General features: G+C 39.1%; 1 protein-coding gene and 1 long non-coding RNA gene across 13 annotated transcripts in view; one reads left to right on the top strand and one right to left on the bottom strand.

The window, feature by feature from the left end:
* The window catches only part of FKBP5 (FKBP prolyl isomerase 5), a 98,822-nt gene extending 72,745 nt beyond the window's left edge, over positions 1-26,077 (top strand). For all 12 annotated transcript variants that reach the window (XM_027126744.1, XM_027126749.1, XM_027126752.1 and 9 more), the window contains 6 exons: positions 6,458-6,614; positions 11,393-11,483; positions 14,214-14,297; positions 20,084-20,269; positions 22,785-23,024; positions 23,758-26,077. In XM_027126744.1, coding sequence (XP_026982545.1) covers positions 6,458-6,614; positions 11,393-11,483; positions 14,214-14,297; positions 20,084-20,269; positions 22,785-23,024; positions 23,758-23,865 — 866 coding nt within the window. In that variant the 3' untranslated portion in view covers positions 23,866-26,077. The remainder of the gene's footprint in view (positions 1-6,457; positions 6,615-11,392; positions 11,484-14,213; positions 14,298-20,083; positions 20,270-22,784; positions 23,025-23,757) is intronic.
* On the bottom strand, positions 3,415-20,088 carry LOC113630864 (uncharacterized). Its single transcript, XR_003437118.1, has 3 exons — positions 19,957-20,088; positions 13,409-13,550; positions 3,415-6,564 (listed from the first exon to the last, which is right to left on the bottom strand). It is a non-coding gene; the product is annotated as an uncharacterized LOC113630864 (long non-coding RNA).
* Positions 26,078-26,897: the final 820 nt, after the last annotated feature.

Here is a 26,897-nt window from a genome sequence, read left to right as displayed (position 1 = left end):
CCCTCTACTCCTCTCTCATCCTCCTGTTTGTTTCTGTATCTAACTCTGTTTCTGTTTTATTTGTTCATTTGTTTTTTTAGATTTACATGTAAGTGAAATCATGGGGTATTTGTCTTTGTCTGACTTATTTCACTTAGCATAAATACCCTCTAAGTCCATCTGTGTTTTTGCAAGTGGCAAGATTTCATTCTTTTTTTATGGCTGAGTAATATTCCATTGTATATATATCTGATGAAATTTCTTAATTCCATAACTTAAAAGAAAATTTTGAACTCTTCCAGGGAGAAATAAGCTATGTGCAAAGGAATGAGAATCAGAATGACATCAGACTTCTTATTTGTGACACTAAATACTAAAAGACAGTGCTTTGAGCATTGTCTGTAACTGAATATTTTAAACCTAAATTTCTATCCTCAGCCAAGTTATCACTTAACTATGAGAACAAAATTAACTTTGGAGTATGCAGACTTGTGCCCTTTTTGAAAAAAATACTATAGGATATTCTAAAACATCACAAAAAATAAAGCCAAGAAGTGAAGACTCAAGGCATAAGAAACATTAGTGAGCATAAAAGTAATTACCATAACATGACAGCTGAATTTGGATCTCTGAAATGGTAGAACTATACTGTTAAAATAACAATTGTTTAACAGTATGGAGCTATGGTAATTAACAAAATGAGGTGCAAACGGGAAATGAAGAGGGGAAGCAAATGGTCTAATAAGGTTTTCTTATTCAAGGAGATATTATGCTGATTAGTCCACATTGATAAATATGTATATGTGTGTATGTATGTGTGTGTGTATATATACACATATATGTGTGTATGTGTGTATATATATACACACATACACACATACTGTTGAATGATTTGTTTAAAATTTAACGTTAGGTACTAGTAAGAATAGGATGTAGAACTTCCGAGCAACCGTGCATGGAGTGGGGAAGTAAAGGAACGAGCAAAGGTTGATCAATTTAGTAAAAGTAATAAAGGAAGAATAACAAGAAAACATTATGTAGGAAATCAAAAATAAGATTGTAGGAGTAAAATCAATCATGTCAGTGATTACAAAAAATATGAATGAGATAAAGTCACCTATTAAAGGCAGAAATTCTTATAAGGTTAACACAGTGATGACAACAAAATCTAGCTATGTGTTCTTTATAAATAAAACACCAAAAACCAAAATGGTCCAAAATTGAAAATAGAGGAAAGATTTCATGTATGACCATGTTGAAATCTGATAGAGCTATGAGGGTTTTTTGGGTTTTGTTTGTTTTTCACATGCTTTTGAAGTATTTATGAATGTCCTGGCAAATTTTGTCCAGTAAGAGCAGATTCTTGAAACCATTTTATTATATATTTTCACAAAATAATGTAGTATGGTACTTGGGTCTAAAATGGATAGTGTTTATTCTTTCATATATTTTGGATTTATATAGCTCCTTCTAAAAAGGTATCTTCAAGTCTTCGTAGATCTTAGTAGAAAATAATCTTTTTGTTATTAAGAAATTAAGCCAGTGGACCATTGATTTTGGAATAGTATTAAAAAACAAAACTCCATATCAGTAAAGAATTTAAGTAGCTCTTGGCATTTATTAAAAATAGGAGTACTAACATATTCAAAAGGGAAAATTCCTATAAATGAGTAAAAATGACTACCATTTTCCTTAATGCCCTGTTTTCAGATTAATCATTAAATAAATATTTACTTTCTGGCCCTGAACTGTGTGTTGTACACACGGTTGTACACACTGTGAGGTACAAAATAAGATATTGCCTTTGCCTACTTTGAATTTTATTCATACTTTGACAGCTCTCTCTGTGGAGCGATCAAGTGGTTTCTTATACCAAGTTCTAAAACATGTTTAATCTGGTATAATTTACCACTAATTGCAGGAAAATAATCATAGCTAACATTCATTGAGTTCATCTCTGTCTATCCACACATAACACAGTATTTTCACATAGTAGCCACCCTGACATTAAATGAATGCATGCCAGATATTGGGATAAAAGCTTTAATTCAATACCTAATTTAATACTCTCAACAATTAGGAGTTAGCTGACATTATTTCCCCTGTTCTATAGATGAAGAAACTGAGCTTCAGATAATTGAAATGACCTTGCCCAAAGCCACAGTTGTTATGTGACAGTCTGGTGTAAAGAGGAGAGTGGTGAGGATTTGTATTGGTATAGAATTTATTGCTGTGTGCATGCTTCCTGTTTAGACTAAGGCATATAACCATTTGCATAAATGTTATTCTGTTCAAGTAGCCAGGTTCCACACCTGCCCTCAGCATCTGTCCCCTCAGTGCCATGAGCAATCTTCCAGTGGTATTTGTTCATCATAGTACAAAATGGTACAGAGGACAGGAGGCAGTTTGGGGGAAATTTGACCACCATGACTGAGGGGAAGAGTTTCTCTTCTAATCAGTGATTAATATGCCTCTCCTGATTTTAGAAATCCATCTCTGGATTTGCCTTTTTCAGGGGGTCATTAAGATCCCACTGTCTCTTGGATGCTTTGCTCTGTTAGGCAGGAGATGCAGGCAGAGAGAAACTCCCTTGGCATGAATTAGGCAGCAGAGAAAACCCTTGCCGAGTGGGAGTAACCTGTCACAACCTGGTTTTCTCTGGCTAAATGACCAGTCTTGTCTAGTCGTAATGCCATTACAACATTCCCATTCAGATCCCCATGACCCAGTAATTGTTTTGGGAATGAGTGCAAAGCTATCAGACACCAACTACTATAATTAGAAAAGGGAAAAACAGACACTTACCAGAGCTAACGTCTTTAGGCTGGAGCGTTTACAGCACTTTTTTTGGGGGGTTATGGAGCCTCTTTCTCAGTTTTGCTTCCTAAAATACAAACTATACAGTTTTCGGGTTCTTGCATTCCAGTTTTTTTCCTTACTGCAGTGCACTCTTTCCTTTTCCCCCCTATTTTAATCGGAGTACAAATTGCTGTCAGCACATCGAGTTCATGTGCCAGCCACTTTCAGAACAGGGTGTTCTGTGCTCTTCAAAACAAAATTGCTCTAGGGCAGTAAGAGAACAATAAGTCAGAGCTCCAGTTTAAGTGATGTTTTGCAGCAGACTGGGCTCACTTGATGTGGTTACACTCGGATTGCGCAGCAAGGCTCGGTAATTTGGTTCGGTTTGACTTCGTGGGGTTTGGAGGACCTCCCCCCTTTAAGTTACGTAGACTTTAAGTCAAGAGAAAATGTTGTCCCTTTTTAACTTGTGTATTTCTTTCTCTTCCCAAAAAAACCCTAAGTAGAAGCATCCTGTATGTACTTTTATTCTCTTTGGGCACGTCATAGATCATTTACTTCCCGTAAATCATGCTGGTTGGAATTAGCAACAGACCTCCTGAGCCCTAGAGGCCAAGCTCCCAGTGAGTCATGATGGTTATTATTAAATATTTATTAAATGAGTTTTTGCACTAAGCGATACAAGGTCAAAAGCAACCACAGGTCTTCCACAGCCAGAGCTGCCATGGTTTTCTTTGGTAACAATTATCGAGACAATTAAAAAAAAAATTGGATCTATAGGAGCCAGGCTTGTCTGCATCTGTCACCATGATGGAGGTCCCTGCTGCGGCAGTCGGCTCCAAGGTGGGGAGGAGTTCTTGTCAGCTGTCATAGAACTTGTCACACCAGTGTTCCAATTTTAGAAACCAGTTAATCTAGCGAGAGTGTTTGCTACTTGTAGATGTAAAGAATCAATACTATACTCCCTGAGGCTGTGATACCTCCTCTTGCTCTGACATTCCAGATAATGTCAGTATTAAAAGGTTTTATATATACACGTAAAGACTGCTGCGTGTGTGCACGCACGCATGCGTATCAGTTTATCAATTTAAGATTCTATGGTACTGTAGGTAGTGCTTATTCAGGTTCAACTTCGAAGAGATTTAATAGAAAAAAAAGATTGGTCCCTATATAAGGTAGTAAGTATTTATAAGAGTTATTGCGAATGTTTCCCTATTAGGTGGCCAAAAACATTGGTTCTACCATATATTGTTTCTCTTAGAGAGACCAGCTGCAGTGAACATTTTTTTTTTGCTTTCTTAATTATGCCTTCATTATACTTTGACTTGAACTTTTTTTTTTGCTTGCTTGCTTATCTTTCCCAACATGTTTATTAGTAGCCAGTCTTTTCTTTCCCTAATATGAAGGGTTATCACATGTAAAGAGAACTTCTGAAATTATTTATATAATTTTAATATCAAGTATATGCATCAAGCTGAAAAACCAGCCTAGGAAACTGACACACAGGCAGGAATCCTTCACAGAGTCTCTGGATTTCCTGTTTTGAAAACACATTCAAACTTGATCAACCAAAAACCACAACGAATGTACTGATAGTTTCCTCCCCCACTAAATGTACTCTCCATCAGGGAGGAAACACTTCTAACAATAAACCTCACTCAAAAAGATCTGTCAACTAAGTTGTGAGCTACTAGGATAATAAATCTCAATGCTTGAGATGTTCTATAATATGTGGGCCGAAACTCACTTTGCTCAGCAAATCTTTTCTCATGAAAAGTGTCATCACATTAGTCTAAATTAAATTTCTTGGGCAGATTTAAAGATATTTAAGAACACAAATTTTCAAACTCTCAAATTCTTTAGAGACACCAGCTTTTACTCCAGTAAAAAATATCTTAAGCCTAGGATTCCTTGCAGAACCTCTCTAGTGTGTATGTATTTGAAAATAATAAAGTTGAATTTATTTTGAAACTATTTCCAATTCAAAAGAACTTTCACTGTGCTGCAAGCTAAGCTGTATTTTATCTAGAACATTCCAAAAGTGAGTTAATAGAAAGTCATGTGCATTTATGAGTATGGGACATAGAACAAAATTTCTGTATGCCAGCTCCACCCTGAGAGCCAGTCTAGCTCTTGCCCCTGTTTAGAAGGTCTGACTCGAGAGTCAGGCCTTCTCTAGTTTGGCCCAAGCGTCTTCGACTCCACCCTATGTCTGCAACGGGAACAAATCGGGATGGTATTAATCCTAGTGACTTAGAAAACGGTAGAGAACTTCAAAGCATAAATGTCCATGTGACATTTCTGCCCCTAGTGTCTATGCCACTGCTGTTTACTCTTCACGGTTTCTCTCATTTCCTAGGCCTGGGCTAAAGGTAACCTGATGAAATGATTAACTACAGGAATTAGCTTTGAAGCTGGTTTCTGGTCTACATTGAGAGTTATATTACTGGGCCATAGAATCGTAGAATTTTAGAGCTTCAAAGGACCTTTGAGATCAAGTAGTTCAAAAGTAGAGTAAGTTGGAATTGAATTTGGAAAATAATTGTCTCCTGGAACGAATGTAACAGAACAAGTGATTTTTATCTCTAAAGCAAGTTATTGATCTAAAATAGATCAACCAGTCTCAGAAAAGAAGCATTTTAGGAATTCCTTACATTTGAATCAAGGCCATTATATTACAGAAGTAGGAATAAAAAATTTTCTTATGAAAGACAAATTATTACATTGCTTGTCGACTGTTGTGCTGTCATACAAGCCATCCATTTTTCTGACTGAATGAAAGACCTAAGTGGAAAGGAATGAATATCCGTAATATTAAACATAGTTGGAAAGTTTCAAAGAATTTATCCCAGAAGAAAAAGTCTAACTAACCAAGAGAAAAATATATATCTGTATGTGTTTTCCTATTTTATATGAACATAAAAGCCCCTTATCTAATGTAAAATTACCCTGGGAATGAGCTGAGTTTGAGTGCAATGAGGAAGTAGACCCTGAGAAATTGACCTCTTCACTTAACATTTCAGAGGAGGGGGTTGAGTAATTTGATTTGTCGAGTTATAGGAGACTATTGATTCCTTCACATTTTACATTTTTTACTGCACTAAGGGATTACAGATATGTTAGTTATTGATGATGTTGCCTTTGGCCTTTTCATTTTTATTCAGACATATTTGTGAATGAGATTAAAACCCTTAAAGAAAAAAAAAAAAGAGCTTCTATATTCAGTTAACCCTTTAATATCACTGGGGAAATAGCCATTCGGTTGTTTTTCAACCCAAGCATCCGAAGCCAAGATGCAGTTATAAATGTTTAAGCCTTTGTATACTTGATATTAAGTTTGTGGCATTTTGATAATTACCTATTAAATAATCTAGTATTTCTTGTTTTGTGTTATAGGTGAGGAAACCTCTGTCATATAGTAGGTTTAAGTTAAACCTGTGTTTCCACTTTATTATCCTCTAAGCTATCTTACTGATGTAGTTATCAGTAATTATAAGTTTAAACTTAAAACAGAAAGAAATATGATTGCTCTTAAATTTCCAGACTGGGTAGACTAAGCTTCAACAAGACATACCACGTATGTCCTAGATGAAATGAGGAAGGGGAGCTACTCATTTATCAGGTCCCTGAATTAGTCACGAAGAGCAGCTCTGTTGACTGTCCTTCTCCTCTCCCTCAGTCCACCTGGAAGGCCGCTGTGGTGGAAGGATGTTTGATTGCAGAGATGTGGGGTTCATAGTTGGCGAAGGAGAAGACCACGACATTCCAATCGGAATTGACAAAGCCCTGGAGAAAATGCAGCGTGAGGAACAATGTATTTTGTATCTTGGACCACGGTAAGCAGCATACCAGTTCAGTACACAGTGAAGTTATCGAAAGAACAGGGATACACTTGCTTTTTCAATCAACCTTTTGCTATTTTCAGTGAAGTTAAGGCCAACAGTGGAAACAATTAATTAAATCAGGCTACAGTTAGTCACAGAGTGAGTTAATGGGCCTTATAATATTACAGACATTTGTAAGCCTATTCACTTGATTCATGTGTGTTCAGGGTAGGACTGACAGGCAAGTTTTGCTTTTCTGTTTGTTTTGCCTGCCATATTGCCAAGACAGGAAGCTGTTGGTCCTTCTCACGTGATTCTCTTGCCCCTTCTCTCCTTTTCTCTAAATTAGGCAGGAGGCAGTAAAACGTGGGGGTTAGAAGTTGAAGAAGCATTTGGATGATTTATTACCACTTGAATTTGTGCCACCTGTTCTTATACAGACTCCCTGAAAAAAGAGTGTTCTTCCTGGATCTAAAGGCAGCGGAGATGACTCATTTTTGCCTAAATTTTTCCCATCATAAGGATATCCATTAGCACTACCAAGCTTAGAACTATTAGACACTAACTGTCTCTCTGGTGAAAACATGTTTGGTATTATTTTTAGATCTAAAATTATACCATGAATCCAACCCTTCTATCTTGAGAAATGGACCCTTGAGAGAAACCAGGGTGTTTTGATTCTGTTTGTGTGAAAGTGCATCTGCTTATCTCATGTCTCATCCCTCTCTGGATCCTTGGATTTCAGTCAGTAGGATTTTGAGTTATTGAGAATCTTGATGACCTGCACTTACCAATAGGTAATATTGTGCCTTTTGTACAGTTGGTTGCCTTTGTGTAGCCTCGGTCGTAATCCAGTGGCATATTTACCTTTGCCCTAACACTTGAGCCATAATCGTATTTCTTAAGTGATATTTTAGTCATGCCACTACCCACTTGAAAATCCTTGCAAAATGCTCTACACCTCGAACCCTTTAGAGCTTTCACTGAGGCACCTTTTATTTAATACCTTCTTTTTCTCGGTCTTATTCCTTTTTCAACTAGTATATTCCCACCTTAGTGTTTTATTTACATTTACTATGTATTTGTAGTTCACTTAGGTGAATCTGTTTCTATAAGGAACTTTTTAATTCAGGTGGTGCATAGAGAGGCTATCTCTTCCATATCCAAGTAATATCTAACTATTTTTAATCCAGCATTCCAAAGTTACAGTAGTTCTAAACTCATATAAACAGAGTGGTATTTATGTCCATGTGTTTTCAGATCTAAGTTCCTTGAAGATGAGTTCTCTATACATTGTGAGCATATAATATGAATTGGTTCATTACATTTTAACCTAGCTGACAAGCCAGTTGTGGGAACAGATGTCTCAAGTTTAATGGCAAAGGGAAACAGGAATTATCCTTATATTTATTAATGCAAATAGTTCCTTGCAAGTTTAAATTGTTGTATGATTAGTGATTAAAAAAAAAAAAACATGCAGCTTACCAGCTGTGTACTCGACTCTCCTAAGCCTTAGTTTCCCTTTATGTAAAATGGGGATAATGGTATCTACCATACAAAGTTGTGGAGGAGTGAATGAGATAATGCATGTAAAGAGTGTAGCAAAGTGCCTGACACAGCCAAACCCTTAGTATGTTAGCTATTATTGCTGTTGTGATGATTATCTCTCTCTCTTCCATTTTACTCTCAGACCATAAGGAAAGGGAAACCCCGTTTTAACATATGGTAGATTTTTCAGGCATAAAAGTTGTCAACAAGTTTTCATAAATTACTAGATATAAAAGTTTTTTCATATGTTTTATGGAAATAATTTAGCATAGTTAGAAAGGAACATGTTCTTTTCTCTTCAAGATGTTGCTTAGTATGTTGAGGAGTCATTTAAAGTGCAGAGTCTACACCAGGAGACTGTCCACGCGGGTGCTGCGTAAGATTATCCGTGTATCTAGAGAATCCCTGCCCACCGGGCATGCAGTGAGCGTGTGCAGTGAATTTGCTTGTCTTACCAGAGTCCCACTTATAGATACATTGCATCTGAGTGTGGCTATAAATATGGCTGTTGCAAATATGTGTTCTGTGTTACGCTTAGTGTCATCTGTATTTCATGCTCCAAAAACCCCAGGGCATATACCTTCCCTTTCATTCTGATAGACTCCTTGGCAGGATGTTTTCATAGTAAGGAATTCATAAAACACTTCCAGAGAAGCCATTTTCTCTCTTCTCATCAGGACAGTGTCTTTCATATTGTTTTAAATACGGTGACTGATTAAGCTCTTTTGTTTCAGGTAAAGTATGGCTAGTTTTAGCTTTTTTCCTTTTTCTTCCCTATCTTCTGTCCTGCACCAACCCCAAACAAAAACATAGGCTGCCGAGAGCCGGAGTATCTCAGTTATGCGGCAGTGTGGGTCAGAAACTAAACAACTTTCTGGGACACACAGAGTCTGAATTTAAATCCTGGCTCTACCACTGCCGCTTTGTGTGATTCTCAGGAAGCACTTCTCTCTGAGCCTCAGTTTCTTCATCTGTAAAAAGGAAGCAGTTGGTAAGAGCAGTTGCATACAAGGTGCAAGTGCTTCTTGTACGCTCATAAAGGCTGAATGGTCATTAGCAGTCATTATTTGTATCTCTGCTCTCTGCAGGCACCTGTCAGTTTAAGAACATTGATACTGGATTCCTTCTGTTACTGTAATCCAGCTTGTCTTTTGGTTAAGCCTAGAATTCCTCTTGTGGTGTTCTGTCTTTCAGTCAGATGAATTTGTGTGCCCTGGGTCCTTCCTCGCCCAGCCTAATCCAGCATAAATCAGACAACTTTCTGTAAAATAGGAAGTCAGGTTAAATGCTCCCAAAACAGTTCGGTATGAGCTTACGCCTCCCCAGGATTATGTTTTCCACATGTGTCTTCACAGAGTTTCTTCATTTGAACCCAGGAAAGACTGTAGAAATCATATCCTTCCTTAGTCTTCTTTAATCCCGTTGATGATAACCAGAACAATTTGGTGCCTGCCCTCGACCCAAACCCTCACCCTCCTCGCCCCCCAGCCACGGAACTCCTATTTTTAAGTGTTGTAAGGCAGCTGTTCGCATCCTCGGCACTATTGACATTTGGGGCCGGATATTTCTTGGCTGGGAGAGTTGTCCTGTGCATTGTAAGATGTTTGGTAGTGTCCCTGACCTCTACCCACTAGAAGTCAGAAGCCTCCTAGTTGTGACAAAGCCCAAATCTCTAGACATTGCTAGATGTCCCTGATAGGGATGGGGGATTAACCCCTTTTGAGAGCCACTGGTCTAAGGCAAGAGCATCTGTTGGGTTTGTACCTGTTTAGCACAGGGCTCCAAATAGAACATGCTGTCAGTAAACACATGCTCAGTGAGGACTCACCTGCCTACCTGATTCCCATCAGTTAAGGAATGTTCTTTTATTTACCACATGGCAGAAACAAAATAGGAGATATATCGGTCTAAGAGCTCAAAGTAGAAAACTAGTCACAACTTCCTACAGTTGGCCACTGGTAATTATGTCCTCTTTTATTTCTTTGCTGAAGATACCCTTTGCCCTGATATTAAAACTACCACACCCCATTCCTACCAGCTCTCACTCCATCTCTATGCCTCTCTCTGCCTCCAGCTTCCATTTTCTTGTGTAACAGGGGAGGTAAATGAGTAAGCATTTTCTTCCTGAAAAATTCAGGCAGGGAGTAAAGAAGTGGTACAAATAGCAAGAGGTGAGTGTTCCCACTCTAGTCCTCTAGTTGCCCCAGAGAAAACTGAAGGTATTAATACATCAACTTGGTTTTGGCCTGGTTTCAAACCATAGCCTGAGAGTTTGAGTTTACTAAGATTTTTGCAGTGCCATTCCATATACTAAAGAGTAGTTTGCTTGAAACAGATGGAGCAGAGTATATTCCAGTGAACGTTTTCCTAATACACTGGGCATTGTTCTACATGCTGGGAAACCACTGAACCAGACAGACAAAGCTCCATCAGAATTTCCATTCTAGTAGATGTGTGCTCCTTCAAATGCCTTGGATGTGTTAAAATTTTAAATGATCCCAAAAAACAAATTTATATATCCCCGTAATTTTATTCAGTAAGTTTTGGCTAAAAAGTGTAGTGTTTTACAGTGTTATAGCCAGAGAGCTATGAGAATACAGTACAGAGTATTTCTCTTGATGAGGTATTAGACTTTGCTGGGGCTGTTCTTTTTGATTATACATTTGTTTTCTAGTATGCTTTCTGCAAGTCTTGAAGAAATACTATGAGGACGTATATCCTTCCTGATGTGTGCACCTTCCCCCCACTTACCTGAATGGAAGTGGTACTTTTGGAAGGGGACAGCACTTTAAAGTTAAAAGCTTATTAAAACATACCTCTCCCAAATCAGCACTGTAATGATTATAGTGCCTGTCTTCTCTGGGTCCTGATAGAGCTTCAGGGAAAGCCCTTATAGTCAAATAATGGCTGTTTTATAGAAAGAACTAGATATAAAATCAAGCAGAAAAAGAGACAGTGACATTTAAAATCACACTAAGCAAGCTGTCCCAAGGAGTACAGGTGTTGCATTACATATGAATATGAAGAAGAAAACTAAATGCAGCCTGGTTTCTTAAAAAAACCACAGCAGTGATACTTGGCACTATATCTTCTGATCAACATCTGGTTTGTCTTCAGGGCCTTTGATGTGCGTAGTTTGCAAATGATAGCTCTATGCTGATGTGATGCCTCAAAATACTGAAGGGGGTGCCTGGAAATACACCAATTCTTTAAAGTTTTATTTTTTTTACTCTCCATTTCAGATATGGTTTTGGAGAGGCAGGGAAGCCTGAATTTGGCATTGAACCTAATGCTGAGCTTATATATGAAGTTACACTTAAGAGCTTCGAAAAGGTGAGAAAATACCAACTTCTCTGAAATCATGACAGATTTCTTCTCCATCCACTTCTTGTAAATTAGTGTCTTATATTACCAGGTGGTATAGATAGATGGTATTTGTTTGTATATTGTGCTTTTCATGACCAAGTTTTGTCTCCTGTCTCTGACGCTGCTACTAGAGCACAGGACAACTGATACAGCACAGCTGATACACAACCAAGGAGCTCAGTGTTCTTATTTTGTTCCTATGTGTCAGCCTTTTTTTTTTTTTTTATTAACTTTTTTGGGTAGAAGCCAAGACTTGTTCCCTTATTTGTTCCTAGACTTGTTCTTTTTGTACTTTTTTTCCTGGGTTGAAGACAAAAAGGTTCATGTTCTTGCCAAGCATCTCCTTGGGGGAGTGGGGTGCAGTTTTCCAGGGCTGGACGGATCATACCCTTCACAGGACTCGTGAAGAGGCCTTCACTGTGGCTCCAAGTTATCCAAAATGCAAGGGCTTCATGGGCCACCAGGCTCGGTGGCAAGGGACACAAGGAACAAACCTGCTAACCCTAGACTTTTTCTTTTTGTACCTGTCCAAGTAGAAAAAAAGAGAGCGTTTGCCTCAGGTTCCAGAAATGGCACGCCTCCTTGAGTGTATTTCCATCTCAAACCCGCCTCTGGAGGCTCCCAGCAGCAGCTTCCTTGGACAAACGCAGAGCATGTGCCTGAGCTAGGTACGCTGTCCCATCCAGCTACGTCCTCTGCACCACCAGAGCCCAGCCCTTCCCCGAGAGCCTCAGGAACTGCATCTTGTAGACCTTTTTCATCCCCACAGTGCTACCTCCATGTTCCATACTTCAAGCTTTGGACTGGAAATGTGACTGTTTTTATGTTATTAGACTCAGAAAGGAAATCATTGTCCTGTAGGCCTCTAACTTTGGGATCCTCCCCAAACAGTGATGTTCCTCATCATAACACATTCCCCAAAACAAACATATGCTCTTGTCACAACCATTGCTTGTTGTCAGGTAACGTCTTCTGAAGTCCTGCTAGCTCAGTACTGATCCTCCAAAGCTGTCTTCATAGCACAAAGTGGTTTTTATTTTTAAAGAAGGAGAAAATAATTTTTAGCAATAAAGTAACCCCCACCCCTTCCCATCACAGCCCAGTGGACCTTGTACACTCAGGAGCCTCCTCACTGTAGTACGCCACAGCGAGCCTGTGCTCAGTCACGGCTGCAAGGGCATAGGCCAGGCTGCACTGCTAGGTGTATTTGAAACCACGTGATCAATCCAAGAAGAAGATACAAGAATTGCAAATATATATGCATCCAGCATAGGAGCACCTCAATATATAAGGCAGATGTTAACAGACATAAAAGGAGAAATTGACAGTAACACAATAATAGTGGGGGATTTTAACACCCCACTTAGATCAATGGACTGATCGTCCAGACAGAAAATCAGTAAGGCAACACATGCCTTAAATGACACTGTAGACCAGATGGACTTAATTGATACTTATAGAGCAATCCATCCAAAAGCAGCAGAATACACATTCTTTTCAAAAGTGCACATGGAACATTCTCCAGGATAGATCACATGCTGGGTCACAAAGCAAGCCTCAGTAAATTTAAGAAAATTGAAATCATATCGAGCATCTTTTCTGACCACAGTGCTATGAGATTATATTTGAAACCATGTGACAGTGTGTGGCAGTGATGGAGGCAACATGAATTCATTTTCTGTTTTGTAATACTAAGAATAGATTTATAATCAATAAAGACTGAACCTAATATAAAAAATGTAGAATGCTTTTTATTAGATTTTTAAATAATAAAGTTAAATTATTAAGAATCAACATAGGGTTGCCAGGAAGACTAGTAACTCTCATTATTCACTTTAAAAAGGAGGGGATATATATACCACTGTCTTTTGAATAGAGAATTTCATATTTACCCACTTAAGCTTCATAATTCTTATGCAGTAAATAGCACTGACACAGCCATTGTCATCTTCCCTAAAGGACTGCAGATTGTTCTGTTGACTCTTTATGATCCAGCTGTTCATAATGAAAGTGCAGTTGTCCCTGGATTCGTATCTATAATGGGGGAGGAGTAATGATACACACAGTATAAATTAGCAGGTGATCATGAAAGCATTTGTTTACATCTTGGCATCACCTCTATCCTCCCACTTATGTTTTCCTTGAAATTCCTCAAGTACGCATCTGCAAGTTGCTACAGTTTGGAGGCTTTAGTATGTCTGGTTGTTTCAGAGTGGAGAGACAACTACATGACCTGGAATTTTTAAAGTGTGTATGAATGTACAACTGTGACTTGACTACAATAGTGTTACCATTTTAGAGTTGAAAAACTGAGGCTTGAGAGAAACTTGCCTAAATTATAATAGCAGTTTAGCGGCAGAGTTTGCAGGAGGGAGATAGGGGCCCCAGCTTCCATCGTGTGGCCTTACCTCGTAATTCTAAAGGCACATTCTTTAACGATGCTCAACAGTTCATCTTCCTTACGGTATTATTGCCTGCACCTCCCTCTTGAGCAGCATGGATCAAGCTACAGCTTTGTCCTCATGGAAAGTGAGTTCTAGCCTAGCAGTGCATTGGCAAGGGCACACAGTTTTAAAAGCCAGTGTGTTTTGGGGTGTGGGTATCCTCTAGGAGTAGCTATTGTTTCTTCTTAAGGACATCAGCTGATGCTTTTTCCTTCTCTGTTCATCTAACCATTGTCACACATTTACACAACAGGCCAAAGAATCCTGGGAGATGGATACCAAAGAAAAATTGGAGCAGGCTGCCATTGTCAAAGAGAAGGGAACTGTGTACTTCAAGGTATGTGGGTCTTTGTACAATCCTTCCCATCTCAAAGAATTTATTCAAGTATCAATTAATTGTGCTGATATTCCCTATTCTGAATTCTATACCCTTCTGGATAAGAATAAGCCTGAATTTTTACAAGTCATTTTCAGTATAAGAAATGGTGAGACAGAATGAATTATGTGACAAAAAGAATACAAAAGCCTCTTGTACACATTCTACTCTAGATTGTAAGCCTCCGCAAAGTCAGACCAGGTCCGGCTTGCCCACCCACTGTGTATCACTCAAGACCTAAAGTATCTTGCTTGGTACATAGTGGTCACTCAACAAGTGTTTATGGGACGAAACAAAGAATGAATAGAATAATTGTTAGCAAGTAGTAGAATTCAAAGGGCTAAGTTTCATATCATTTTCCTTTCCACTGTCTTGGGGAAGTCACTTAGGTACATGATAAAAGGAAAGATTATGCACAGATTTCAAAAGGAACTGGCAGGAGGAGAGTATAAATTTCTTCTAATGGCCAAGATGATCCCTGCCACACTTGCTTTTGTGAGAAAAAAGCAGAAATTCCTGAATGATATTTGTCATTTATTGATTCTTGAAAACACTTTCTTATAATCTAGGAATGTGTTGTTTCCTCACTTAGATTTTAAACCCGATACAGTAAAAAAAGAAACAGCACTTTGTTCAGTTCTAATCAGAATGTACTATCCATTGCTTCCCCATTGCCAAATATTATACCTTCTCCACATCGAGCAGAAAGGGCTTAGCGCAGAAGAGAATGAGAGAAAGAATGGGAGTTTTGTCAAGGTTTCTTTTTTTCCTTGCTGCTGTGATCCAGGAGCAAAAAAAAAAAAAAACAATTAGATGATGTTTTCAACAGTCTATCAAGCAATGATACATCAGTGTACTTCAACAAGTCTTCATGGAGAACCTGCTGTAAGACATGTCCTTGTGTTGACAGCCTTGTCTGAAGGGAGGGGAGGCAATATTAACCCACATGAAACAACTAGAGAATTATGTAAGACTGTATAACCAAAATAGAATCATGCAGCCAGAGGGCAACAGGTATGGTTATTATTTTCTAAACTTTGAGAGGAGCCCCATTATTGAGTCATGAAATCAGTTTAGTGGAAGTGTATTGCCTTATGTAGTAAGGATACACTTTGTTTCACAAAACTTTGTTCAGTTGTGTGTGAGTGGGTACTAGGTCATAATTTAAAACATTTCTTACTGTGGGTGTAGATAATATATAATTATTTCTATTTATTTATAACTATTACATATATTAAAATAATGTATGGATCACCAGAAAGCATTAGGATATGGCAGAATGACCTCTGAATTGGGAAAACTGGGCTTTATGGCTCCAAATGATTTAAAGTCATTTAAGGTCCAAAGAGATTAATTTTTCATGTGAAAAGTGAGGGAGTTAAATTAGAAGACTCCTAAGTTTCCTTCCAGCCCTAAAATTCGGTGCGTTTCTGAACTCTCAAGAACAACTTTGATTTTTTTAAATTCTAATTGAGGTATTGGATACCTCTGTAACTATGAATAGGTAGATTCCAGATGAGTTATTTGTAGACCCAAATACCTAATACACTAGAACAAAAAGAAAATTTTCTGTAAAATTACTTAAGACCAAAGGTCCTGAACTATGTTTTCCTATCTACTTGGAGTCCATAAAAGTCTAAGTGTATTTTTTATATTTCCCAAAACCTCTGAAAAGAATATTAACATTTGGTAGAGGGGTTGCAACTTTTGGCATTTGACTAGAATTAACTCGATGTAATAAAACAGCTTGGCTATTCAGAAGCTCTAATTGGTTGCTGATGACTTAAATAATGTTGTGAAGCCACGTGTCATATAGCTGTGTCCTGAATATATACACAGAGATGGCCAGAATTTACGATCAGCAACAGAAAGCAGTGTTAAATTGTCTGTACAGTTACTAAATTTTGTTGCTTCTTAGCATCATAACTGCAACAGTGATTTGTGTATTTCATAATACTATGAACCCTCTTAAAATTACTGATCTTTGGATAAAATCTGGATCAGCAGTCACACATATGGAACATATTATTTTTAACATGCAATTTGATAGACAAAATCTTTCAAAACATTAGTTTATTGGGGGAAAATTAATGAAAGGTTCAAAACCACTGACCTAAGACCTTTCCCCCAGAATGTCTCTGAACATTTTGTACTACTCAGAACTTCCCTGGAGGCACCTTCATAATTATAGGTAAAAGATCCCAGCAGTGATCCTAGTTTTACCTGTAAGACTTCAGAAATGGTTGGTAGGTGGGTTCCTGCACACATTCCCTTTTCAAATGTCAGGGCAGGTATCAATCTGCCGTGCTGCCTTCCCGGCCCATAGAGTTTCCAGGGTGTTTGACTTGGCGCCTTGTGCACAGCGCAGAGCCCGGGTGTGTGGGCCAGAGCAGAGGTGGGGTACATTGCATGCCACCCGCACATTGGAGCTCCATTTTCATTGACCTCTCAGTTTGGTTTACACGTAAGTGGGTAAGTCTCTCCCCGTAGTTGGGTAGAATTGTAATAAGCCTTTAAATGGGAGTGATTTTGGCGTTTAGAGTGTAAACTCCTATCAACCTCTGCGCTAAAGAGAAGAAAGGTAGGAGAGGACTCTCTTCATTTGGCTCTGAAAATAATTATTAAGCACGTTTAACAATGTGATGTTACGCCAGGCATTGTGCAAGTCAGTTAAACAGACATGATTTTTGCCCTCATAGCTGACAGCATCCTGCGGGACAAGAGCATTAACTATCACACGTGTTTCTCTTTTCTGACTTGGAGGCAGAGTGGTAAGGCTGAGGACACTTTCTAACCAAGAGGTTCTTGCGCCCCCTTGTGCTCCTTGGGGAAAAAAGCATTTCTAAAGCAAGCTAGTTAAGGATCGTCCTTCAACCGTGGAACCCTTTGCAGACAAACCAGGCTTTGCTATGTTTTGACCACCATTACTGAACCAGGAAACCAGTGCTATGATTTAGAAAAAAGTCGTCTATGACTCTAGGATTTTAAAAGGTTAAAAAAGGTTAAAAGGTTAAAAAAGGTTAAAAAAATAAAAACCTGCCCCTCTTTCTTGTTCCTTCACTCTTTTAGAGCAGGATTTCTCAACCTCAGCACAATCGACGTTTGGGGCTGTATAAATTCTGTTTGGCAGGAGGCTGTTCTGTGCATTCAGCAGCATCCCTGGCCCCTACCCACTAGATGCCGGTGGTACACACATATTCTCCAGCTGTGACAACAAAAAACGTCTCTAAATGTTGCCAGATGTCCCCTGGGGGCAGAATCACCCTAGTTGAGAACTCCTGTTTTAGTACATCAGAAGCAGAAATAACACAGAGGTCTTTGTTCATTAGAAGTTGAGATATAAGTAAAATTATATATACTATATAAGAAAAGGCTATCAAAAAATTAGAGTGCTCTATAAGGGTAAGGAAGATTTATGTATTATGAAGTCTAATACTTTGGGTTTTTTTTTTTTTAGAAACCATAGCCTCTACCATTCTGATAGTCAGAACCTACTGAAGTGATAGGGTCTGGATCTTTGTCCTCCCTGACTCTTCTTTTCTTTCTCTATGACAATGTATTAGTCAGAAAGGTAATTGGAACACTAAAGATGGAGGAGGAGAGAGAGGAAGAAGAAACTAGGCGTAACAGGGAAAATGCCTTACCTAATCTAAATGAAGTGACACCTTTTATTTTCACCTACGCCTCCATTTTGCTCCCAATGATTGAAAAACTTTTGATTCCATAGTTATATTCCTTTGACCTTAATGTTTACTTAGCACACCTTCATTAAGGGTCTCCTTATGTTAAACCCTGGATATTCCAAAAGGGATAGGACATGCTTCCTGTCCCAAAGAGCTCACAGTCCAGCAAGAGAAAAGACAATGACAGAAGAGGCCCAACCCTGAAACTGGTGAGGACTTTAATCTTGAGTAGTGGGCCTAAGGCTAAGACAAACTGTAAGTACAGACAACCCCCGACTTACAGTGGTGTGAAAGCAATACACATTCAGTAGAAGCCACACTTTGAATTTGGGGTTTGACTTTTCCTGGGCTGGCGATATAATCAGCAGCAGTGAGCACAGCTCCCGGCCCTGCAACCACGGAGGCAAATAACCAATACAGCCATTCTGGACCCACACAACCATTCTGTTTCTCACTTTCAGGACAGTATTCAGTAAATTACATGAGATATTCAACACTTTATTATAAAGCAGGCTTTGTGTTAGATGATTTTGCCTAACTGTAGGCTAATGCCAGCATTCTGATCACACTTAAGGTAGGCCAGGCTAAGTTATACTGTTTAGTAGGTGAGGGGTAGTAAATGCATTTCAGCTCCCCCGGGGTGTGTTGGGAGGTAACCCCGTTGTAAGCTGAGGAAGATCTGTACTTTCAGACCCAGCCCCTCTCCTTGGAACTGGTCTACCCCATCCTTATCACCAAAAATCAACGTCGGGGCTTCCTTTCTACAGATGCAGCTCATTTTTATGCCAACCACCTGAATTCCTTTATAACGGGAACATTCTTGTAGACTTGGTCTGTGATTTTTCTCTTCTTAGTCATTGGGTGACGTTTGGAGTGCATGGGGAGACATAACTCTACACTGATGTGTATGCCCTGCTTTGACTGTGGTAAATTCTAGTGACATGATCTCAACACTGTTCACTGGTCAGACATTGAATTGAATGTCCTAAGAGATGTGGCTGCAATTCTGCCATCTGGCGGGATGTGTCATGTTTTCGAGCTTATGGTCACCTCCTGCAGAGGAGACCCCTCACCTGTACCCCCATCTTATTTGTGTACTTACCAGCTATCACTCCTCTCATTCATCCTAAAATGGCAGTAAACACATTGTTTCAGCCCATTATTTCTTGTATAGAGCAGATATAATTCATGTGAATTAATTACACAATTTTTGTTCACAATTTTTAGAATTCTAATCAGGTAAGAGAGCAAAAATATGGTTAAGAGAAAGAGCTTTCTCATGTAGTTAGGTGACTAACACCTGTGTGATTTATGTTTTATAGTTATTTATGTTGGATGGCTGCTCTTCAACTATGTATATTCCCATTGTCTATAGATCAGAGGTTAGCAGACCACAGCCTGTTTTTGTAGGTAAGGGTCTACTGGGACGCAGCCACGCCCCTTTATTTATATATTGTCTGTAGCTGCTTTTGTACTACCAAGGACAGAGTTGCAACAGAGACTGTTTGGTCTGCAAAGCCTAAAATATTATCTGCCCCTTTACAGGAAATGTTTGCCAGCCCCTGGTTTAGATAAGATTCGCTGGGTTTGGGACTAGCACTTGCCAAAATATAGTGTGTGCTGTGCAGTGCTGATCGTCAGGAGGAGAAAAGGGAAAAGTAACTTCCCTTCAAGTAAACTAGTGAGATAGTCTACAGCTACTCACCAGCCCTTTGAAAGTCTGGTAAATTTTAGCACCAAAGAATGTAACCCAAAAGCCTTGATGCCCACCTGCTGAAAGAACTGCCCCCTCTGAAAAGGGTGAGATGGTAAATGCTGGACAAGAGCATTACGGTGCCGGGCCCTGCACCAGCTCAGAGGTCACTGGAACTTGAGAAGGAAGGGGGAAAGCTGCCTTGAGAGCCACCTCCTGAGAACAGAAGGAAATGATCAGATACCTTGGTTGGTACGAGGTGGTTGTCTCCTTTTGCGGATTTGCTTTTCTCAGGGAGGGCTGAGCTTACACATCCTTTGTACCCGCTCCAGAGCCTGTACAGCAAGTAATTACTGGCTTTTCTGTGTTAGGGAGGCAAGTACATGCAGGCGGTGATTCAGTATGGGAAGATAGTGTCCTGGTTAGAGATGGAATATGGCTTATCAGAAAAGGAATCGAAAGCTTCTGAATCATTTCTGCTCGCTGCCTTCCTGAACCTGGCCATGTGCTACCTGAAGCTTAGAGAATACACCAAAGCCGTGGAATGCTGTGACAAGGTAAAGTGTCTTCATGTGGGATGAATGTTAGATAGTCCGGATCTTTTTTCTCCATCCTCGTACTCAGTCGTCGTCTGCTTCCTCTCAGCCAAGCTTTGGATTTTTCATTTTGCTTTGTTTTGTTTGGGATTATTTGTTTCTCAGTAAGAATTGGGAAGTTCAGAAAGATTTTTTTTTTTTACTACAGTCATACTTTCCTAATGCCTAGAATATTTATAATAATACATTATGAGTAAAAGTTTTGATAAAATGAAGCAATTTTTATCCATGACCTTAAGTCGATGGTATTTGGTACCAGATTACACAATTTAATAAGAACATTTAACTGAAGCCTTTTAGGATTTTAAGAACAGACTGTGGCTGCTCATGCAGGGATATATACAAGTCACTTTTTATTATAATCATATTTATTCACTGACTAGGAATATACATAAATAATTTGCAAGACCCACAAAGCATCAGCATCCCTTATTACATCTCTATCGTTAACATGTTAATAAGCAGCACCTAAGTACCAAAAGACCAGTAACAGTGTCATGTGTACGATTCTGTTCTTTTCTGCACTAGCTGATGCTGTTGTGTTGGGTATTTGGTCTCAGAGTGAGCAGTGTATATTATACTATGGGAAAAAGCTAGTAACTGGATATATCTTAAAGATAGACAAAGGAAAGAGGAATAACACGCAGCTATTTCATACCTTCTTTGTAAGATTATTTTTGAGATTTAAGATTTTGAGTTTTGTGGATGTGTTCCCTATCATGTTATACTAAATTTTTGCCTGAGAAAAGAATGTTATTATTAATTACATTTTTAAACTTTGTGCCTCTTTATTATAGAAGTAGTATAAAGTCATTCAAAATTCAGACACTACAGAAACATACAAGAAACTGAGTCCATTCATAAAATTCCCATTGACCCTGTCCCAAGACCACAATCATTCATTTCCCACACACCTTCCTTTTGTTTTTCCATACATAGTAACATGTATATTTTTTAATGAGAATGTATAGATGTATAAAACAAGGACATCTTTCTGCATCTATCAGTTCATCATATAACTCTTCTTCATTCTTTTTAAAGTCTATATAGTATCAATTGTATGCATCTATCATAATTTATTTAACCAATCCGTTTTGGTAGATTTCCAGGTTTTTGATATTATAAATTATGTAGTGTTTCTCTGCATATGTGTGGAATTATTTCTCTATGATAAAATTCCTAGGAGTGGAAATACTGGGTCAAAAGATGTTATTTTAATATATTTAAATTTTAATACTTCATATATTATTGAATATTATAAGTGGTTTCCTTTCTCAGTAGTATTGGTAACAAAAAATTCTTATTTTTATTTCTTGGATACCAATGAAGTTGCACATCTTTTCATGACTTGTTAGCCATTTGTGTTTCTTCTGTGAATTACTTGTTCACATCTTTCCACCAGATTATTTGTTTTTTTATTGATTGAGGTAGCCTCACATTATCACTGTTAACCCCTTGTCTGACAGTAGGGACCTTGTTCTCACTTGCTTGTCTTTGATGATGGTATCTTTTTCTGAAAAGAGTTTTAATATTTCATAGTAAAATCTCTCTTTTTAGAAAAGTCTTCCCCATCCTACAATAATAAAAATAACCTTGTTCAGTACTTTAAAAACGTACTCCAGGGCTTCCCTGGTGGTGCAGTGCCTGCCGATGCAGGGGACACGGGTTCGTGCCCCGGTCCAGGAAGATCCCACATGCCGCGGAGCGGCTGGGCCCGTGAGCCATGGCTGCTGAGCCTGCGCGTCTGGAGCCTGTGCTCCGCAACGGGAGAGGCCACAACAGTGAGAGGCCCACGTATCACCAAAAAAAACCTACTCCAACTAGGTTTACTTTAAAAAAAATAAATAAATAACCCTATTATATTTTATGGGGGGGTCTTTTGCATCTAGTTGGTCTAGAATTTGTGTGTTTATGATACGAGGTAAGAATCTAACTTATTTTCTACATGGATAGTCACTGCCTTGGCCCCATTTATTGGAAAGTTAATCCTTTCCCTACACGATTTACATTACCATCTTCGTGATTATTAAATCTTTTTGTATACATACACATGAGTCTGTTTCTGAATGCCTTGTTCTCTTCCACTGACCTCTTTGTCTGTGGAGTACTTACCACTGTTTTAATAGTAGTTTTAATAGTTTCAATAGTTGAATAGTATATCTTTTTCTCTGGTGGGTCAAGTCCCCTCATTATTTTTGTGTTTCCAGAATTTTCTCTGCCATTCTTAGTCATTTACTTCTTCCACTGGACTTTATATGAACTTTTCAAAAGTCCTCCTCCCAAGTCCCCTGGGAACCTTTATAGAAATTGCATTAAATATAGAAATTAATTTGGGTATTTTGATCAGTAGTATATAACTACCTTGAGCCTGATCTTTTCAATATGCCTTTTCCAGTTCCCTTGGCCAGAGACCTTTCTCTCCAAATTCCCACAAGGTACATGCATCCTTTCTAAAACATAGACCATCTGTCCCTAGGCCCTTGGACTGGACAGTGCCAATGAGAAGGGCTTGTACAGGAGGGGTGAAGCCCAGCTGCTCATGAATGAGTTTGAGTCAGCCAAGGGCGACTTTGAGAAAGTGCTGGAAGTAAACCCCCAGAATAAGGCCGCGAGACTGCAGATCTCCATGTGCCAGAAAAAGGCTAAGGAGCACAATGAGCGGGACCGCAGGATATATGCCAACATGTTCAAGAAGTTTGCAGAGCAGGATGCAAAGGTATGTGCAGAACCCACTTGCCTTCAGGTAGATCATGAACTGACTGACCTTGCCCCTTTGACTTTTGTTCTAAGAAGGTTCAGCATAGGACACGGGCACAGGAAGACAACCTAAGAGGCACAAGAATAGGGAAAATGATTTCAGATCTGATTGAGGCTGGTTTGCATCCAGAAATAGAGTAGAGCTGTTCCACTATTCTGTTCCCCAAAGGCACATAGTTGTGAGGCCCTGGCATGTGCATGCAAGAGAAGAGGGAAATTAATTCCCTAGAAATGTACTAAGGCTTTTATTATTTTTTAAAAAAAAACAAACAACACTTGCTTGTTGAGACTTCGATTTTCCTGGGAAATGGGCTCTGATGGGGAAGCCCCGCCATCATGCCCTTTACTTTGAGGCTCGGGAGCCAACCTAGCGAATGGGATAGGAGCAGTCAGCCTCGCCTGCAGCAGAGTTGTATTCTGGTCCTGCGCTGACCGTCCGGCTCAAACCCCCTTGTCACGTGGACTTGACTGTTAAACAGCTGTCCCTGTGGCAAGCTGGTCACTTTAAAGAAAGAAAAGTGAAAGCCCTCACTCTAACTATGGCAGCAGAGCCATGACACACAGCTGCACAATCTAAATAAAGTCACGGTAATGCCCTCTTGTGTTCGACCTGACAGTCTGGAGGAGCCAGGAAGTAATTGGACATTTCATTTCTTTTTTCCTCTAATCCTCTTGATTTACTTCTTCCACAGGAAGAGGCCAGTAAAGCAATGGGCAAGAAGACTTTAGAAGGGGTCACCAATGAAAAAGAAACAGCAAGTCAGTCGATGGAAGAGGAGAAAGCCGAAGGCCATGTATGACACCACGCCAAGGAGGGAAGAGTCCTAAGGAACTCGGCCCCTCCTCCATGGGCTTTCACCCAACTCAGGACTAAACAGTGTTTAATGTAAAGTTTGTTATAGTCTATGTGATTCTGGAAGCAAATGGCAAAACCAGTAGCTTCCCAAAAAACCACCACCCTGCTGCTGCCCAGAGCTCTCATCGAGGGGGTGGCATGGGACCACTCCAGGTGGAACAAAGCAGTGACTGTTGGTGTGGAGAGATTGAGCCAACAGCTTAAGTCCAGCTCATTTCAGTTTATGTCAACTTGCAATATCCAGTTCAGGGTCTCTTGAGATCATCCTAACAATTGGGGGCTGGCTGTTAGGTTTTCCATTTGACTGAACTTTAATAGCACTGCAGAAACCTAGAAATAAATGCTTAATGAGTTTCTTCTTTCCTACAGTTGGGCAGGGGAGAGTTGGGGGAGGTTTTGTTTTTCAAATGACTGAAGTGCTGTGAATGCATGCTGTTGCATTTTTAACCAACAGAACCCAAAGGAGAGGGGCCGGGTCCCCCCTCAGATCCCCAGCAGCATCACCGACCTGGAAGCCAGAATCTCAGAGGCCTCTCGCTTGCTGACTTGGCTGCCTCCCAGACCCCCTCCTTAGTAAAGCAGCCTCCTTGTGAGAGCAGGCTTCTGCCCCGCCAGCCTGTCCCCCCGGAGGAGGAGCCCTGTCATTCCTGAAATACTCAATGCTAATGAGCAGAGGGAATTTCTGGATTAGCTTTCCCTGTTTTGGATGAAGTTCTGAGATGCTGAAATGTGAATAGAACTATCAGAATTGTGCTTTTTCTTCCCTCCTCTATCCTTTTAGGAAAGAATGTTGAATCCAGTACTGCCTGCTCGCGTTGCTACCATTCAGTTTCTTACTTCCATTCTAACCCTTGCTATCAAGAATTTCAGGCTGCTTCTTATAATATCTGGAGTGAGTGAGTTTATTTACGTATCTGTCTAGGATCCATGCAGCCTTTTTGTTGTCTTTTTAAAATTGCTGTCTCATAAACACATGTATACTGATTTATGGAAGTTTATTTACTCTCTCCTCTATCATGTTAAAAAAATTTTTTTGACTTTTTACTATTAAGTAGCTTAATTTTTAAAAACAAAATCTGTGGGGTTGAAAAAAGTCATCGCTCTTCTATGTTAAGCATTTTCCTTTCAGGTTTGACATATAGTAGCTTTCTTTTCCTGCGCTGATAGCTGCTTTGTTCTGGTGTGAGTTGTGAAAAAGAGTTGAAAACAGCTTCCCATGCAGGTACATCTAGCCTAAAATCTCCAGTACTTGGGCATTGAATTAGGGCAAGTCTTAAATATGTACATGTAGTTGAATTTTAGTCCTTACGGGTAAGCGAGATTAAGCATGGCTTTCTGGTCCCACAGCCTAAGAAATAAGAAACACTCATGGGAATGCATTTGGCAACCCAAGAAAATATTTGCTTCAACCTGGAACATCTCACTTTTTTAAATCCTAAAGAACACTGGCAATTGTATTTTAGATTAATTTTTATTTTTATAGTGGTTTTAACAAAACACTTATTGTTAGGTTAGGTCCCATGTTAAAACCTAAAGTCATTTCCTTTTATATCAGTTTTTGTCTCCATGGAACAAATGGAATTGTTTCTCCCTTAATGATAACTAAAATCCTTTTAATTTCTCATTTACACGTTAGTCTTTTTTCATGAGTTATTTCTTTTTTTAAAGAAATCTCACCTAGGGAATATAAAAGCAAAAGTTGATTTTGCTTATCCACTTAACTGTTTAGTATTTGTAGCTCTGTTGACTAGAGCATGACTCCAGTGAGGCTAAGGTTAAAATTAGATCCTAAAAAGTCCAGTTAGAAAAAACTGTTCCAAAAATCAGATTATTATCTTAGCCCACTGTCTCGTCTGTTATGAGTCATGTGAACAGGCGAGGAGAGAGAGGAGAAGGCTGGGCAAGTGGTTTGGAGCAAATGATTATGAGGTGCCCATCACCACTCAAGAGAAAGAAACTTCACATATTCTTGTATCAAATTCAATAATTTTAAACAATTTGTCTAGAAGTCAGCAGATGTCTTTGAACCATCTCTTAGACTGCATTTGGAGTGGTGAGGCAGCATACGGTGAATTAAAAACAAATTGGTTTTTTAAAAAAAAGTATTCAGATGCACTTTTATGGTGTTCCTTAAATAAATTAAGAAAAACAGATGATGTGATTTCTCATTATTCTTGGTTTTGCTCAAATAGTCTTCAAGAAAGGTTGTTTTGGTTGAAAAACTGTGGTGGGGGACAAGTTGAGGAAATGAGACCTCAGAAACTTGGCAAGAGACAATATTCTCCTGCCCCTTGCTCTAACGCACAACTTGAGATCAACATTGGGCTAAAGGCAGTGGAATTATGCATCTTTGTAAAAACAAGAAGATTTTGTTTTTTCATTAACCAGTGGATAGTCTGCCATTTTAACTGAGTGTAAGGTAGGTTCATTTGGGGAAATGAAAAGGTTTAATTGTGCCCTTTAATAAATATGTAAAATATAAGTAAGCATTTGTCAGGCAATGTTCTGCGTTAAGCATGTATTTCCTCAAGTAGCTTGTTAATTCTGATTCACAGTGCAAAAGACGGGGGCTGTGGGGCTGGGGGCACTACGACCCCAATAGCACCACCAAGGCCTACAGGCAGGTTAACACAGGCTCTGGCCACCTTTTATTCCCTTTGAATTCCTTGCTTCATCTTGGGATTTGAATTATACTCTTCCCCCTTTGCTGCTAAATTATGTGGTAATGGAATAACTCCCTTTATTTGCATGTTTTTTCCTAAACAAATAATGATTAGCTAGGGATCTTGAAGATAAGAAGAGAGTTTCCTAACTATAAATTTGTGATCTGGGTAATTCGAGGCAGCCTGCACCTGCTCCAAAGCATGAGGAATATCAGTGAAGAGTTTTCTCCATAGTTATTTGGCCTTTAAGGCATCACTTCGACTCCTCTTTTAGCATGGTGCATCAGAATGTATTCCAAGGGACTGTCACCAA

This window comes from Aethalodelphis obliquidens, unplaced genomic scaffold (assembly GCF_003676395.1).
Source record: "Aethalodelphis obliquidens isolate GAN/ISIS:26980383/991018 unplaced genomic scaffold, ASM367639v1 scaffold31, whole genome shotgun sequence".
In the NCBI taxonomy this organism is placed as follows: Eukaryota; Metazoa; Chordata; class Mammalia; order Artiodactyla; family Delphinidae; genus Aethalodelphis; species Aethalodelphis obliquidens.
This window is presented reverse-complemented; position numbering and strand designations above follow the sequence as displayed.